Source organism: Myotis myotis, unplaced genomic scaffold (genome assembly GCF_014108235.1).
Source record: "Myotis myotis isolate mMyoMyo1 unplaced genomic scaffold, mMyoMyo1.p scaffold_m19_p_16, whole genome shotgun sequence".
Lineage (NCBI taxonomy): Eukaryota > Metazoa > Chordata > Mammalia > Chiroptera > Vespertilionidae > Myotis > Myotis myotis.
In genome coordinates this window covers 34,664,374-34,682,237 of record NW_023416320.1, presented here as the reverse complement: position 1 = coordinate 34,682,237, position 17,864 = coordinate 34,664,374, and the positions used below count along the sequence as shown (strand labels likewise).

Genomic DNA, 17,864 nt, shown 5'->3' with positions numbered 1-17,864 from the left:
GATCAAAAATCTACTTAAACTTGAGCAAAAAGGAGATTTATCTGATGGAGACTGAGGGATCCCATTGACCACAAGACAGGAGTGACTCTAGGCCTGAGTGAGACTGGCAGGAAATGGGAAACTAAGTCAGGGCAATACTCTTTCCCTCCCTGATCTCTACCTCTTTATGCTCTTTCTCAATCTCCCATACCACCCCTCTGTGTTGCAACACTACCTTCATCTCCAAGCCCTCGTCTCTCCCACTGGCCCTCACCCACTTGCACACATCACCACAGACGCACCACGTATGGGCTGAGGTAAGAGCACTGCTCCCCTCTCCCAGCTAGAACTTTTACCCTGCATCTGCAGGGGGATAATCAGGCTGGGTGAGTGATGCTCACCTCCTCTCAAGTGAGCATGGAGTGGAGCTGGTCTTTTTTTCTCAATATTTTTTAATATGTTTTTATTGATTTCAGAGAGAGGAAAGGAGAGGAAGAATGACATAGAAACATCAATGATGCGATAGAATCATCCATCAGCTGCCTTCTGCAGGCCCCCCGCTCCCGCCTCCCCACCAGGGATCAATCCTGAATATGGGCATGTGCCCTGACCGATAATCAAACCACAATCTCCTGGTTCATGGGTCGACGCTAAACCACTGAGCACACCGGCCAGGCTAGCAGCAATTTTTTAAAAAGAAGTCTGGGGTTTGGTTAACCACACACTTCATAAGAGGCAATATTATTTAAAGGGCTGGGACTAAAAGACACAAATATGGTTTCAAGGGCCTGGTACTAAATAGAAATTAAGACCCTTTTTGGGTACCCACTAGCCAATCAGTTACCTGGATTAATCTCAAAGGTTCCAGGCCGGATTAGACTTTTTCTAAGAAAGCCAAAATTTAATCAAATAGAGCATATTGTACTGTATTTAATGAATAAGCTTGAAACACATAACTAAATGTGTTAAAGTGAGGAAACACACCCAGAAAAAACAATTCCTAAGTCATTTTTACCTGTTTGAAATATATTTTAAATAATAAAAATAACACATACTTATTATAACAAATTCAAAAATTGTAGATGGGTATGTAGAAAAAGTGATATATACTTCCCCAATTCTAGTCTCACTTCCTAAAAGCAATCATTGCTCACAGATTCATGGGTGTATTGTGCATTTCCAGATTTTTTCATATATATGTATGTATACAATTTTAAAAAATAGAAATAGAGTCACACTACATATACACACATACACACATCCATGCACACACTCATGTGTGAATGTATAGAGTTCCCAATCTTTAAATAGATGAGCAGAAAACTACATTATAATAATTTATTCATTTCTTTCTTGATAGGCCTATAGCTTACTTCCATTTTTTAAAAGTAGAAATAGCCCTAGCTGGTTTGGCTCAGTCAATAGAGCGTCAGCCTGTGGACTGAAGGGTCCCGGTTCAATTCCGGTCAAGGGCATGTGCACGGGTTGCAGGCTCAATCCCCAGTAGGGGGCCTGCAGGAGGCAGCCGATCATTGATATTCTCTCATCATTGATGTTTCAATCTCTCTCTCCCTCTCCCTTCCTCTCTGAAAATCAATAAAAATGTATTTAAAAAAATAAAAGTAGAAATAATGGTGCAAAGTACAACTTTATGTATGTCTTCTAATATTTTAATTGTCTACATTTCTAGTTGTGGGAGTGTGGATCATAGCATATGCATACTTAACATATTGAGGGCCCTGGCTGGTTTGGCTCAGTGAATAGAGCATCGGCCTGAGGACTGAAGGGTCCCAGGTTTGATTCTAGTCAAGGGCATATGCCCTGGTTTCAGGCTTGATCCTCAGTAGGGGGAGTGCAGGAGGCAGCCAATCAATGATTCTCTCTCATCATTAATGTTTCTATCTCTCTCTCGTTCTCCCTTCCTCTCTGAAATCAATAAAAATATTTAAAAATTTTTTGAGGGATTTTTCCAAATTACCTTCCAAAAATTTTTCATCAGTTGACACTTTCACAATAGGATATGAGGGGCTTATTCCTCCCACCCTTGGCAATACTCGATATTACTAATCTTTAAATTTTTTGCCAACATGATCCTGTTTGGCTTTTATGCTCTGAGTCCAGAATCTTGACCACATTACACAATTAAGGTCCTTCTACCCACGTACTTTACAACGTCTGGCGGGGTGAATGACTGAGTCCTCATTTTGGAATACAAAATCTATAATTCGTACACAATAGTAGGTATACATTACACCTATGAGTACTGGTAACAATCTCTGTCCAGGACCAGACTAAGTAAGTAAGGGAGGTCTGTGTTGGCCTGGGGTCTTCTCCGAGATTTTGGAAAGTCACTGCTGAGAGTTCTACACTGTTGGCACATGGATGTTCACTTATAACCCTTTAAAATTTTTGCTTTGTGGCCATAAGACCTGACTGCCTTCCACTTACCTGCCCTTTCTGTTTGGGGGGAATTCTGCCTCAATTCAGATCCCATGGTAACAGTATTACCCCATCCACAATGATCAATAAGACAACATCAATACTGAGACTTCCTAGGAATGAGCCTTCCTAGTGCTGTGAGACCACACAATCTCACCAAAAGGTTGGTCAATGATGCACCATTCAGATTGGTTTATTACCAAAAGGGGGAATTATGGACAAAAAAGAAAAGGATTTCTATGTAAGGTTACAATAAATTCCTAACTGGACAGGATATGGTGGGAAGTCATGTCCCAGGTGCCTAACTTTTTAGTAAAAGGTTTGTCTTTGCCTTGAGCAAGCTCTATCCATTGTTTCTGTGCATCTATTCTAGGTTAACACACCTTTTGAAATAACCACCCTCAAGAAAGCACATAATCTTGTTAATTATCCTGTAATTTCAAATGCATAGAAGAAGCTGAAAAACTTATTCTCTGGGACATTTGAGATCTTGCTCCCTGGCATATGTTATCCATTTGGCTCAAGTAAACTCATAAAAATTCAAAATAATCAAAATAAAAATCTGCTTCTGTACTTACTCCAAGGGAAATCAACTAATGTCAATGGAAGCCTTTATTTCTTTACTGTGTGCTCTGCAAAATGCTTGGTTACCCATTGGCTAATGGGAAGAGCTGAGAGTTGCTAATTCTGTTTCTCTCTCCAACCTGGGAGCTCTGCAGATCCACCCTCTCAAAGGTGCTGAAGAAGTCCTCTCTGAGGAAGTTCCGTGTAGGCTTTAATGTGCATGGGAATCACTGGGGATCTTGTTAAAGTGCAGATTCTGATTCCACAGGCCTGGAGTGGGCCTGAGAGACCGAGTTTCTAAGGGGCTCCTGTGAAGCCCTCCTTGCTGGTCCCAGGGTGTACAGGTCGTGAGAGCAGAGAGTTCACGTAAGGAGAGCAGATGTTCCTGACCTGGGTGCATTAGAATTATGAGGCACTCAAGTGCCCCCACGCCTACCCCAGACTATTTAAATATGATTCCCTAGGGCCCAAGCCTATGTATAAAAATCACCCCCTATGATTATAATATGCAGGTAGGATTCAGATAGAGTGAGGTGGTTCTCAAATTGTCCCCAGACCGCAGGTCAGCAGCACCTGGCAACTTGTTAGACAGGCAAATTCTCAGCTCCCCGCCCTCCAACCACAACCAGAAACTCTGGGGTAGAGAGCCCAGCAATCTGTGTTTGAACAAGCTCTCCAGGGCTTCTGAGATTTGGTAGAGATTGAGAACCACTAGTGAACAGAAGCGGATTCTTGACAAAGTGCTCCTCCAAGAATTGGATCTGTGGTTCTTAAGCCTGGCTGCACATCAGCTCTGCTAAGCAGCTTGATAAACACCCCTATGCCTGGGCCCTACACTTGTTCCTTCTGATTCTGAAGACCTGGAATGGTTCCCAGAAGAATTTACTAACCATGATTTTAAAACCATTGGGGGATGTGGATTTAGTGGCTGAGCAGAGGGGCGGTAGCCTTCAATGTGAATGGTGGTCTGTGGGTTCCTGGCTTGGACCTTGCAGTGTTCACCCATTCACAGCACATTTATAAAATTCATCATGTGCCAGACACTATGCGGATAATTTACTGTTGAATACCTATTATGTACCAGGCACTTTATACATTCACCCTATAATAACCCTGCAAGGTGGGCCTACTACCATTTTACAGAAAATAGTCCCTAACCTGGGTTAGTCATGACTCCAAAACCTGGACTCCACACCATGCCACAGTGTGAGTCTTTGCAGACTTGAGGGCACCAGACTGTGGAGATACACTTGTAATTTTAGCAGGTATAACATCCAACTTTCAGTTCGTGTGTGTGTGTGTGTGTGTGTGTGTGTGTGTGTGTGTGAGAGAGAGAGAGAGAGAGAGAGAGAGAGAGAGAGAGAGAGGTGGTTTTGATCTTTAACTTATGCAAAGTGATGTTCTTTGTGGGTGAAGAAGACTCCTTATATGAGGGCAGGTGCTTGGAGTATTGGTAGTCAGATAAAATACACATTACCCAGTTATGCTTTAATTTAAGAATAACAACAAATAGTTTTCCTAGTATATGTATATCTCAAAGATTGCATGGGGCATACTTATGCTAAAATTTATGTTGTTTGCTGAAATTCAAATCTAATTGAGTAACCTGTATTTTATGCTAAGTAAGACCCCCGAATTGACCTCCTTCTTGACGCACTGGAGGGCGGCCACCTTGGGCAAGGTGGTTCTCCTCAGTGGAGTGATGTTGGTTTCTGAAAAACCACAGTAGGTGTCGCCTGATCTCCCTCTTGAAATGTGTTGCTTTCCTGTTTAGCGAGGATGGCTTATTTGCCAATGTTTGAATGGTTTGAATGGTTGTGTGAACATAATTTTCTCTTTTTCTTTAAGAGAAGATAGAATTAGGCAACAATGCTTGTACTATACAATGCAAGTTCCCATTTTCCAGCTTATTCAATTTTTAAAAACTTTTCATTCTGAATACTTTTAAACATATACAAAAGTGAAGAATCCTATATAATAAAAGGCTAATATGCAAATTGTCTCCTTGACCCGGAGTTTGACCAGGGGGCGGGCCGGCTGGCCAACCACCCATGGCCCCTCCCCCGGCCAGCCCGGCCCGATCAGCCTGATTGGGGCAGGCTGGCTGGACCCCACCCATGCACGAATTTGTGCACTGGGCCTCTAGTATAGTATAATAAACCCCAGCTTTCCATAACTCATTTTTATCAATGAGCAACTGATAGGCAACCTTTTTTCATCTATATCTTGACTTACTCCCATTTTATTTTGAAACCAACTCTAGACATCATATATTTCATTTGCATGCATCTGAAAAAGCCCCCCCCCCCCAAGTAAAGTCATTGGTGTTTAATAGTTTTTTGTTTTTTTTTTAATAACTTAGAAAATGACTCTTGGCTTCCCTTGCTACCTCTGGTTTCTTGGTAAGATCCAAATTGCAAATCAGGTCCCCATGCTCAACATTATGGTAAATTTTTAGGTATTTAAACGGCTGGCGAGTTAATGACATGAGCAATCAAAGTTGCTATTAGCTTTTGATTTATGAAGCCACATGTTCAGCTTGTATGTCGGATGTCCTTAACATCAGGCATGGTGGGTTCATTCATGTGTCTCTGCCCAGCATTCTTCAGTCAGGACCGCACTCAACAGATGGGGAATTTCATGGCCACAATGGGATTGTTTATCCTCTCATTGTTCCTATGTCAGCAATCAAACTAACTCCATTACCCACCAATAAAAAGATCAGCCTGCTGCCAGTTCAATGGAAGCAATTGAAGTGATGTTCAGGGGATTTTAAGTTTTAGAGGGGATAACAAAGAAATAAGAAGCCACACAAAAATTAAGACCAGAGAATTTGAGTCTCTCATTTTAAAGCTGAAGGTTTTAAGGGAGTTATTAGGGAAGGCCTAGAAATTCAATCTTTTCTTTAACGTAAAATACACTCTAAAAACCCCTGATTATAAATATTGCATAGCTTTTTTGTGTGTGTGTTGATGGCTTTATTATTTCATTTTAAAAATGAAAAGCGCTCAAACTGGGCTTTGAAGAAGGAAATGTCAGATTCATAATGGAAAAGCTGCTCAGATGTTAATACATTACTACTGGTAGGAAGATTTTCTTTTGTATGGATAAACAGTGTCTGCTTTTTATAAAGTTGTCCCTTGTTGGCTCAGCTAGGGGGTTCTCTCTGCATTGATCTGTAAGAGGAAACTCCTAAGTTCTGTGAACCCCCAGGCTGCCCTCCCAACTTTCTTAATGATCCAGGACTTTAAAAAGTAGATCCCTAGAACACTTTTTGCTTTTTGCCAGGTTGTTCTTATATCAGGATATAACAAGTAAGGGATGTTAGTTCTGATATTCATTGGTTATAACTAAGGATCCAGGGATGCAGGAGTGCATTTATTCACTCATAAAGTTTGAGAACTTGGCCAATGAAAAATCAGATTGAATAGGAAAAAAATCAGAATGGTTGTTTCATTTTCTCCTTTCCTTTCTATTCTGCCAACTTCTGGATAACTTGCAGCAGCTGCTATACCAGCACTTGCTGCTTCATCTTGTATATGTGTATATTGTGTATGTATATATATATATATATATATATATATATATATATATATATATATATTTATATATATATTTCAGAGAGGAAAGGAGATGGAGAGAGAGATAGAAACATCAGTGATCAGAGAGAATCATTGATCGGCTGCCTCCTGCACATCCCTTACTGGGGATTGAGCCCACAACCCGGGCATGTGCCCTGGAATTGAACCATAACTTCCTATTTCATAGATCAACGCTCAACCATTGAGCCATACTGCATGGGCTCACCTTGCACTTTTATGGAGACTGTTTTTTTCCTTAAACATCACGAACAAACCTCTGCTAGCTTCAAACTTTTCTTCTGCAGCTTCCCCACCTTCCCAGCCTTCATAGTACTGAAGAGAATTAGGGCCTCGATCTGGATTAGGGTTTGGCTTAAGGGAATATTATAGCTGGTTCCATCTATCCAAACTACTAAAACTCGCTCCATATCAGCAATAAGGCTCTTTCACTTTCTTATCATTTATGTGGTCACTGGAGTAGCACTTTTACGTCATTTCCTTCAAGAACGTTTCCTTTGCTTTCACAACTTGGCTCACTGGCGCAAGAGGCCTGCCTAGCTCTTAGCCTATCTCCGCTTCCAACATGCCTTCTTCACTAAGCTTAATCATTTCTAGCTTTTGATTGAAAGTGAGAGACATGCAACTCTTGCTTTCACTTGAACACTTAGAGGCTGTTGTAGACTTATTAATTGGCCTAATTTCAATATTGTGCCTCAGGGAATATGGAGGCCTGAGGAGAGAGAAAAAGATGGGGGGATTGGCCAGTCAATGGAGAAGTCAGACACGCAACATTTATTAAGTTCTCCATCTTATGTGGCATGGTTCATGGCACCCCAAAATAATTACAACAGTAACATCGAAGATCACTGATCACAGATCACAAAAAATACAATAATGAAAACGTTTGAAATATTGTGAGAATTACCAAAATGTGACAAAGAGATATGAAGTCAGCAAATGCTGTTGGAAAAAAATGGTCCCACTAGACTTGCTCAACCCAGGGGTGCCACAAACCTTCAGTGTGTCAAACTGAAGTGCAATAAAGCAAAGTGCAATAAAATGAGGTATGCCTGTATTATTATTGTCTTTAGTTTATTATTGCCAGCTGTAATAGTATTCTACTAAATAGATGTCTGTGTTTCATAAGAGTTGATTTTTTTTTTCCTTAAAGAGAGGAAGGGAGAGAGCGATATAGAAACTGACTGGTCATGCCCCGCACGGCCCCCACTGGGGATCAGCCCGCAACCCAGGCCTGTGCCCTGAGCCGGTGACCTCCCGGTGCACAGGTTGACACTCAACTGAGCCACACCGGCCAGGCAAGAGTTGATATTTTTAAGTGTCAATAGTTTGGTTAAAAATACTACTAAATGTCATGTTCCTGTAATTATTCTCTAGCCCCCTCCAAAACACCCCTGCCCGCAGAGCCCCAATTCTCCTCCTCTCCCCAAATCAATGTTTGGGAAACTACTTTTTAAGGTACTGAGTTTATTGTAGTTGTTAAGTGAGATGTAAAAAATGAAAGAAACTAGCCTGTTCTTAATCAGGCTGTCACTCCAGCCTATTTTTACTATTTGGACATCTCTTCAATTATATACTACTAGAGGTCCAATGCACGAAATTCGTGCAAGAGTAGGCCTTCCTTCCCCCAGCTGCTGGCACTGGCTTCCCTCTGGCACCAGGGACTCGGGCTTCCCTCATAGCCTCAGCTTCATCTGGAAGGACGGAAGGATGTCTGGAAGGATGTCCAGTCTAATTAGCATATTACCCTTTTATTTTTATAGATTTTACAATTATTCTTTTTTTCATATGCAATGCTTAGTATAAAGTTCAGATTGGTCCCCAGAAAATGTTGCCAAAGCCACCACGGGACCACTGTGCACAGCTGTAAAGCTTTGAGAGATTTTGGATTAGAGAGCAACTTGGATCCTTGGAAGGGATTTTGTTGTTGGGGGGAGGGGGGGGGAGAGGGTTGTTGGGTGTCACTCACCTCCCTCCCAAGTGCAGCAAAGCTTTCACTCACAGGTGCAAATGATTCTAGAACATCCTTAGAGAAAAGGACACTTATGTTTTCATGTGGCTTCCTTGGGTCTTTTTTCTTGGCCAGCAATATTGAGGACCATGAATGTAATAACACAGATCATAGACTTAGGGGCCCAAAGAGGGTCCTAGAAAGAAAAAAAAAAAGTAAGTGACCAAGAAAAATAGACTTAGTGATCTATATATAGTTTCACTTGAGTCAGTAATATAACACTAAAGTAAGCTTCATAATTTTATTTGAAAATTTTAATTTGTTCATGTGAATTGTTAAACTATGTTGACATAATAGAAAAACCACAGCTGAAATGTGCAGGTCTACCTGGTCCTTTGTGAACTTTGTTTCATTACTTGTTGATTTGTTCATTTAAAGTTTTATTTTAAATTACAGTTTATAATCAATATTATTTTATACTAGTTTCAGGTGTTTAGCTTAATGGTTAGACAATTATATATTTTATAAAGTGTTCTCCCTGATATTTCAAGTGCCCACTTGGCACCATACATAGTTATTATAATATTATTGATTATATTGCCTATTCTGTACACTACTATTGGTTTTGAAGAGAAGTAAGTTTGAAGGATAGGTAAGCAGCATTTAAAACAATAGTGAGCCCTAACCGGTTTGGCTCAGTAGATAGAGTATGGGCCTGCGGACTCAAGGGTCCTGGGTTCGATTCCGGTCAAGGGCATGTACCTTGGTTGCGGGCCCATACCCAGTGGGGAGTGTGCAGGAGGCAGCTGATCGATGTTTCTCTCTCATCGATGTTTCTGACTCTCTATCCCTATCCCTTCCTCTATGTAAAAAACCAAAAAACTATATTTAGAAAAAATAAATAAAACAATAGTGAGATGTATATAATTTAACAATATAAATCAAGAGTCATAAAAATGTCCATATTCCACTGTAAAATTTCATTTGGGGATGAATTAGCCTCAGAAATTAATTTAGAGTATGAAAATATCTGTATACACAATATTCATTGTTATGGTATTGGGAGGGTAAAATTTGGAAGCAATCTTGAAGCCCTATAAGAATAAATTAAATTCCTGTTCAATAAACTATCATGCACCTTTTAAATGAATGGTTATGAAGATTCTATGGCAACATAGAAAATGCTGAAAATGTTAGGCCTTAAGAGCTAGATGGAATGAAAAAGATGGAAAGGAAATATATCAAATGATAACAGCTGTGTTTGGATAATGGCATGATGGTATTTTTTTTTCTCATTTTCGCTTGTGATTATTTTAGTTTCCAATTTCATAAATTGGAAAATCAAGTAAAAGCACCATAATGCAAAAGCTAATATTTAAAACCAGAATGAATAAGATGAGGTTATTTTAAAGTTAGCTGTCCTCCTCATAGCTTCCTGAGGGATTTCACATGGGACAAAATCACCAACAGGATTGCAATTTGTGAGGCTTATACATTTATTTATTCTGAGAGTTGGTGGGGTAGTTGGAAAGAAAGTGGAATAATAGCATGAGAAAGTAGACCCTCCTACCCCCAGCTGCCAGTCATTCAGCCTAGGGCTCCAAGAACCAATTTCTGCCCAAGGGTGGCTTTTCCTGGTGCAGGCCATTGTGATGGTGATGGCTGGGAGGTGGCCTGGCCTCCTCAGCAGGTCTCAGGGGATCGTGCATTTAATGGAGGAGCCCCGGCCCAGGCAGCTGTCTCCGACTGGGGTTGCTGGTCATCAGAGACACAGTGGCCTGTGCGGTGTTGACCCAGAGGTGAGCAGTCCCCTCTCTCATACCCACTCCCCAGAGGCAACAGTCCCTCATTAGGGTTCAGTTTCTAATCCAAACAACCATTAATCTTTCTCAGGGTTAAAAGGCCAGAAAAGCAATTTTTTCTTGCTCTCTATTTTGATACTGTACCTGTCTGGATTTTACAAGAGCAGACTTAGTTCATTGACCACTGAAAACACCCCACAGCTGTGTCCACAGCTACACAAACAATGCCAAGCCCAACACAGCACTCCCGATGCATAGAGAAGGGACAGGAGTGCAAAACCAGTCAGTTATTTCTTGTGGCACTTGACAAAAACTGTAGAAACATGACTCATTTGAAACAGGTTAGTATTTTGTATCATGAAATAAATTTGGATGTGCATGTATTTTAAGTGAAAATGCCACCATAGAGGATAGTTTTATAAAAGTAATATTTCACAAACTTTCGAATACTGTTCTTTAATGTTTCTTGCCCTTGCAAGTAAATTAATCCATATAAGTGGAGCTGTGAGATCTGAGGACTTACTGATTTTTGAAAATAAAATAAAAAGGATTTTATTTAGAAAAATGCACTCAATTGTCTCAGAAACATCGAAGTGTTCGGTTTATGGAAATGGGTTTAATCTCTTACCTCACACTCTGTTAATAGCTGGTACATCAAGAAACATACCTTTTTCATATACTTAAAGTGTGAGGACCAAAAATGATTGGTATTAAGATAAAAAAATATGAAGGCCTCCTAAGTCTGATTCTTCATGCTTGACCTTTAAATCCTTCCTTTAGAGTCATCATCAATATGAATAACAAACACTCTTCGTGGTGAGTCACATTTAGACATCTGGCTACCGGTAGTAAAGGCATCCAACACTTAAGAGAGATAGAAAATGCATTTTTATATCTCAAATTATTTTACAATAAACATTATTTAAATGTTATTTTCAAAATCTCAAGGAAATAAAGGTCTTTATAGAGATAAAGTGGGTCTGGGAAGGTTGAATGGAACAATGATGCCCTGATGTGATTAAATAAATAGATATGACTTAGGTGATTAAAACTTTAATTCAATTTAAAATGCGAATAATTCCACACATACACTGAGATCTAGATCCCAAAGCTTGAGCAGACAGACCTCAGTGTGGGAACCCTTGTGGGGAAAAATGAGACATAGAAGTTTCTGCAGGTCGGGAATAACAGGGAGGCCGACCATCATGCTCCTTAGATTCCATATGCAAGGCTACCATCTGCAAACTACAAAACTGCTTGCTCTTGGATTAACTTATTCTGAGCACCAGGAACATTTTTCCAAAGAGGGAATTACCATGTAAAATGTTAGTGTTTTCTAATTTGAAAAGTTATGTGCACCCCTATGTTCATTGCAGGATTATTTACAATAGCTAAGATATGAAAACTCTTAAGTGTCCATTGACGGATGAATGGGTAAAGAAGATTTGGTACGTATTTACAATGGAATACTACCGAGCCATAAAAAAGTTGAAATATTGCCACGTGCAACAACATGGATGCTAAGTGAAATATGTCAGCTGGAGAAGGACAAAAACAATATGATTTCACTCAAATGGGGACTATAAAACAACAAACAAACAAACCAAAACAAGACAAAAAACAAATTCATGAATATAGACTGCAGATTGGTGGTTACTAGAGGGAAAAATGGAGGAGAGCAAAATTAAAGCGGTTCAAATGCTTGGTGACAGATGGAAACTAGACTTTGGGTAGCGAGCAAGCTATAGTGTACACAGATATCTAATTGTAACACTGTACACCGGAAACTTATGTAATGTAATGACCAATGCTACCTCAATTAAAAAAAAGTTAGCGTTTTTCTCAAAAGAACATTTTCTTTGGCAGAAGATCAGTCTCTAATATTTTATCCCTTTGTATTTGTTTTTACCTTTTAAATATTAGTTACTAGTATTTTTATAAAACAAGATGAACCTGACCTAACACAGGAACATGGTATTTTTCTTTCTTTTCTCCCCCCTCCTTTAAAATTACTTATTTGCTCGTTGTAACAAATCCAAACAATATAGACATTTATAAAATAAAAAGTGAAAGTCTAAAATATAAAGTATTTTCTCTTAAGTCTCTATACCTCAAATTCCATTTCTCCCGTGATAACTTTTAATATTTTGATGTGCATCCTTCTTTTCTATGTATATATAAACATATATTTACATGTAATTAAAAACATAAAAACCGAACCATACTAATATATAATTGTTCAGCAACTTACTTTTTTCCAACTTAGCAGTGTATCATGAACATATTTCCAATCATTTTACTTCATTCTTATTAATAACACATTAACATTCTATTATTTAATATATTGTAATTTATTTACCAATATATTATTAATAAATATTTAGGTTCTTTCAAATTTTTTGTTAGAAAAAAATGCTGCCAGAAACATTTTTGCCATATTTCTTTACACATTCATGCTAGTACTTTTATAGTATAAATTTCTAGACATGGATTACTGCACATAGGATATGGACATTGATATTTTTGATACTGAGCTTTTACCCAATTGATACATGAAGCAGGGACAGTCTTCAGAATATATGGAAGGAACACAAACCAGGGTCCAATACTTTTGGGCATTTGTCTAACCTGTATTATGGAAGTAGCTTGACTTTTGAGCATCATGGAATCTTCTGCAGGATACATTTATATCACATTCAAACTGGTAACAGGTAAATTATGTGTGGAGCTCTGACTAGATCAACTTCTGATTTCAGAACTATCACAGCCAATTCTTTCAGTGAAAATGAAAATTAATACAGTTTCATTGAAGCTTCAAATAGGGCAGACAGATCCTCTTCTGACTGAGGGCGTGGTGCAAGTTTGGTGACCCTTTCCTGAAAAGGTAAACAAAAGGAGTTACTCCAGGCTTTGAAAAGGCAGTTTGTAAAAGCTACTAGGTTATGCAAATTAACTTGGACACAATAAACAATGACTTTATAATAGTTCTATCTTTAAAAGTCATATTTCTTTTAAAAATATATATTTTACTGATTTTTTTAGAGAGGAAGGGAGAGAGATAGAGAGTTAAAAACATTGATGAGAGAGAAACATCGATCACCTGCCTCCTGCACACCCCCTACTGGGGATGTGCCCGCAACCAAGGTACATGCCCTTTACCAGAATTGAACCTGGGACCCTTCAGTCCACAGACCGACGCTCTATCCACTGAGCCAAACTGGTTAGGGCAAAAGTCATATTTCTTGTTTGCTTCATACTAGTTGACTCCCAACTCAAAAGTTTATCAAGTGACGCCTCTTTCCCACAAAGCTTTCTCATTTTATTTTTCAATTACAGTTCACTTTCAATATTATTTTGTATTAGTTTCATGTACAGCATAGTGGTTAGACAACCATATACTTTTTTAAAAAATATATATTTTATTGGTTTTTCACAGAGAGGAAGGGTGAGGGATAGAGAGCCAGAAACATCGATGAGAGAGAAACACCGATCAGCTGCCTCCTGCACACTCCCTACTGGGGATGTGCCCGCAACCAAGGTACATGCCCCTGACTGGAATCGAACCTGGGACCCTTCAGTCCGCAGGCCGACGCTCTGTCCACTGAGCCAAACCGGTGAGGGCAACCAAATACTTTTCAAAGTGATCCTCCAGCATGTCAAGTATCCACCTGGCACCACACATAGTTGTTACAATACTATTGACTAGATTCCCTGTGCTATGCAGCTTTCACACGCCTATGCCTTGCCTAATTGTCCTTGCCTTATGCCCTGCCAATAGTCTTCTACTCAAATGTACAGAACTAAACCAACCTCAGGAAAAACACCTCCTATAATGACCAAACTGTGTTGGTCAGCAACCTTGGCCAGTTTTTAGGGTGCGGAGAACACTGTCCCAGGCACAGCAAAGAAAACAGAACCAGGTCATCCCTGACTTCAAATACTGTATATTTTGCAACTTGGTCTTCGGGGATAGTCAAAAGAACTTCATTTAGGACATGATTTTCAGGCTCTGGGCAACAAGGGACTTCTTTTTAAATAGTAACTAAGGTTTTATCTCTACCTTTGCAACCGAATTCGGTGACTTGCTTAATTTTTCCATTGATTATTGAATCAAGTCAGCAGAGCTAGCCAGCACATGCCTTTGCTATTTATACTTTCATCGGTGGCTCCTTGATTTCTCTGGGACAGGAGATTAAGAGATATTATAATGACTACTCTGTGTCCAAATTTCTGGGTCTAAATAAAATTAAAAAATGTAGCAGCTTGGGTCTCTCGGTCTGTTTTCTTGTGCTAAGCACTTGTTTGGGAGCACACCTGGTAGAAGAGGGCAGCTCCGTGAGGGCAGGGCTGGGTTCACTCCATGCTCAGCACCTCCCAGAGTGCTTAGCACAGAGGAAATAGGTCCTCAACAGTTATTTGTTGAATTAATAAAGATGGGGGGGGAGGGGATCTTGGCATCTCAAAATTCACATACAAGATAGAAGAACCTTGCCTCCCTGCCTCCCATTTTCATCATCTCAGAAATGATACCCAGTTACGAAGGCAAAAACCTAGGAACCATCTTTGATTCTTCTTTCCCTTCCCTATGTGTTAAATCCATCAGCAAGTCTGTCGGCTCAACCTGCAAAATAAATCCCAAATCCAACCGCTTCTCACCTCCCATTCCACCACAGTCCAAGTCTAAGTCACCTCCACTCCTCTGTTCTACTTGAAAGGCCTCTTTTCTTTTTAATTTAATAAAAATGTTTTACCTTTTGCTCCACTCTCACCCCCTAGAGGCAAATGGCTAATGGCAGCATTTCTCCCTGTGGCCCCTCCCCTCCCATCCCTCCCTTATCCCCCACTGTTATAAATCTGATCATACCATTCCCTTGCTTAATGCTCTCCAATGACTTCCCATTGCAATTAGGACAAAACCATAGCCTTTAATGCCACCTTATCTGGCCCTGGTTTTCACTCCAGCTCTACCTCTTCTCTCATCGGTTCATCTCACTTAGTCCCACCATCCCCATTCAGTCCTATGACAATGCTGATCTTCACCACGTCTTAGTCTTTCCCCTCTGCCTGGGGTGCTTCTCCCAGATCTTCACTTGGCTGCCTCCAGCTCCAACTAGAGGCCTTCTCTGACCACCTTTGTTGGAGTTCCCTCGACACTACATGAAATCACCAAGATTTCTTCCATACACTTATCAGTATCTAAAATGATTTTACTTGTATCTTATTTAAAGGTTTTATTAGATGTCCATTGTCTGTCTTTCCTCATTGGGATGTAAGCTCCATGAGAAAGGGAAAGGACTTGCCCTCCTCACTGTATTCCATACAATGGATTATATATAGTATGACTTCACTAAGTCTTTCTTAAGTAACAGGAAGAATGAAAAGAATTAATTCAAAATGAACCTAAATCTAAGAGCTAAACCTTAAAATTCTTAGAAGAAAATAGGGGAAAATCTTCATACATTGGATTTGGCTATGATTTTTTGGATGATCCCAAAAACATAGGCAACAAAAGAAAAAGCAGATAAATTGGACTACATCAAAATTAAAAACTTTTATGCATCAGAAGACACTATCAAAAGAATGAAAATATAACTAATAGAATGGGAAAAATATTTGTAAGTCAGATACCTGATAAGGGATTAATATCCAGAATATACAAATAATTGCTACAACTTAACAAAAAAAACCTCCCAGACAACCCAATTCAAAAATAGGCAAAGGATCCCTGGCCAGTGTGGCTCAGTTGGTTGGAGTGGTCCCATGCACCCAAGGGTTGTGGGTTTGATCCCCAGTCAGGGCACATATGGGAGGCAACTGATCGCTATTTCTCTCTCTCCCTCTCACTTTCTCTCTCTCTAGAATCAATGTAAGCATGTCCTTGGGTGAGGATTAAAAAAAAAGGCAGCCTGGCCAGCGTGGCTCAATGTTTGAGCGTCAACCTATGAATTAGGAGGTCACGGTTCGATTTTTGGTAGGATCACATGCCCAGGTTGCAGGCTCGATCCCCAGTGTGGGGCATGCAGGAGGCAGCTGATCAATGACTCTCTCTTATCATTGATGTTTCTATCTCTTTCTCCCTTCCTCTCTAAAATCAATAAAAAAATATTTTTAAAAAAGGAAGGGAAAAAATAGGCAAAGGACTTGACTAGACATTTCTTTAAGGAAGATAATATAAATAGGCAATAAGTACATGGAAAAAGCTCAACATCATTAGTCATTAGGAAAATACAAGTCAGAACCACAATGAATTTCCACTCACACCCATTAGAATGACTAATTAAAAAAAGGAAAATAACAAGTGTTTAAAAGTGTTAGATGTGGAGAAACTGGAACCCTTGAGCATTGTTGGTGGGAATGTAAAATGGTGTGGCCACCGTGGAAAATAGCTTGGCAGTTCCTCAAAAAAATTAAACATGGAATTACCCAAATAAATTGAAGTCAGGGACTAAAACAGATACTTGTAAACCAATGTTCCTAGCAGCACTATTCACAAGAGCCGAGGTGGAATCAACCCAAAATGTCTATCTGCAGATGAATGGATAAGCAAGATACGGTATATCCACACACTGGGATATTAGTCAGCTACAAAAAGGAATGAAGTTCTAAAACATTGAAGACATCATGCTAAGTGAACTAGGCAAAACGACAGGACAAATATTGTATAATTCCACTTGCATGAAGTACCTAGAACAGGCAAATTCATAAAGATAGAAAGGAGAATAGAGGTTACCAGGGGTTGGGGGAAAGGGACAGAGGGGGAATGGTAATATTATTTACCATTACACAATAGAGCAGAGCTTCTATTTGGGATGATTAAACAGTTCTGGAAATGGACAGTGGTGATTGTTGCACAAGATTGTAAATGTACTTAATGGCACTAAAGTGTATATTTAAAAATGATTAAAGTAGTTAATTTTGTTAGGTATATTTTACCATAATTAAAAAATTAATTTTTTAAAAAAAGGAAGGATGGATGGACAGATGGGAGAAGAATGGGGGTCAATAATGATGAGTATGAATAAAGCCAAGAAAAAATTGTACATCCCAGCAGATCTCCATGGTAGCTCTTCATTTGCACTGAAACTCTGTAGCAAGGTCCAGAGACTTGGTCATGGTGACCTATGTATGCCTTTGTGGCAGGGTCAAGAAGTGAAGAACGCTGTCCCATTATTGGGTTAATAATGGAGTAAGTCTTATTGGATGAGCTAAAAGGCCTTTAAAAATGATCTTGTTCATCTTTGGTGAAGTAGTTCAGGACTCTCAGAAGTATGTCAGGCCAAGCTAAGCTGATTTCAGATTTCTACGCCCCCCTCGCCAACGACTGGTTAAATGGGGGCAAGGACATAACATTTGTGATATATCCCCACACACATCATCGATGCCATATACAAGCTAAACTCTCAGAATTAAGATGTGTTCTGCAATGTGCTATTATTTATAGACATGTAAGACCGAAGGACAACTGATTAACATGGGCACTGAAATAAATCCATACTACTTTTAGCACATTCATAAAATAACAACATTTCA

At 39.5% G+C, this 17,864-nt stretch overlaps 1 protein-coding gene across 3 annotated transcripts in view; it reads right to left on the bottom strand.

The window, feature by feature from the left end:
* ADHFE1 (alcohol dehydrogenase iron containing 1) overlaps nucleotides 1-17,864 on the bottom strand; it is a 58,125-nt gene that overhangs the window by 14,251 nt on the left and 26,010 nt on the right. Inside the window, exons 14-16 of one of the 3 annotated variants that reach the window (XR_004972509.1) lie at nucleotides 12,963-13,210; nucleotides 11,002-11,198; nucleotides 8,551-8,728 (exon numbers count right to left, since the gene is read on the bottom strand). Coding sequence is in view for 1 of the 3 variants with exons in the window: in XM_036338405.1 (XP_036194298.1) it covers nucleotides 13,127-13,210 (84 nt within the window). In the remaining 2 variants the exon portion in view is untranslated. Of the gene's footprint in view, nucleotides 1-8,550; nucleotides 8,729-11,001; nucleotides 11,199-11,232; nucleotides 13,211-17,864 lie in introns of those variants that run through there. The other 2 variants (XR_004972510.1, XM_036338405.1) reach the window with 2 other exon arrangements.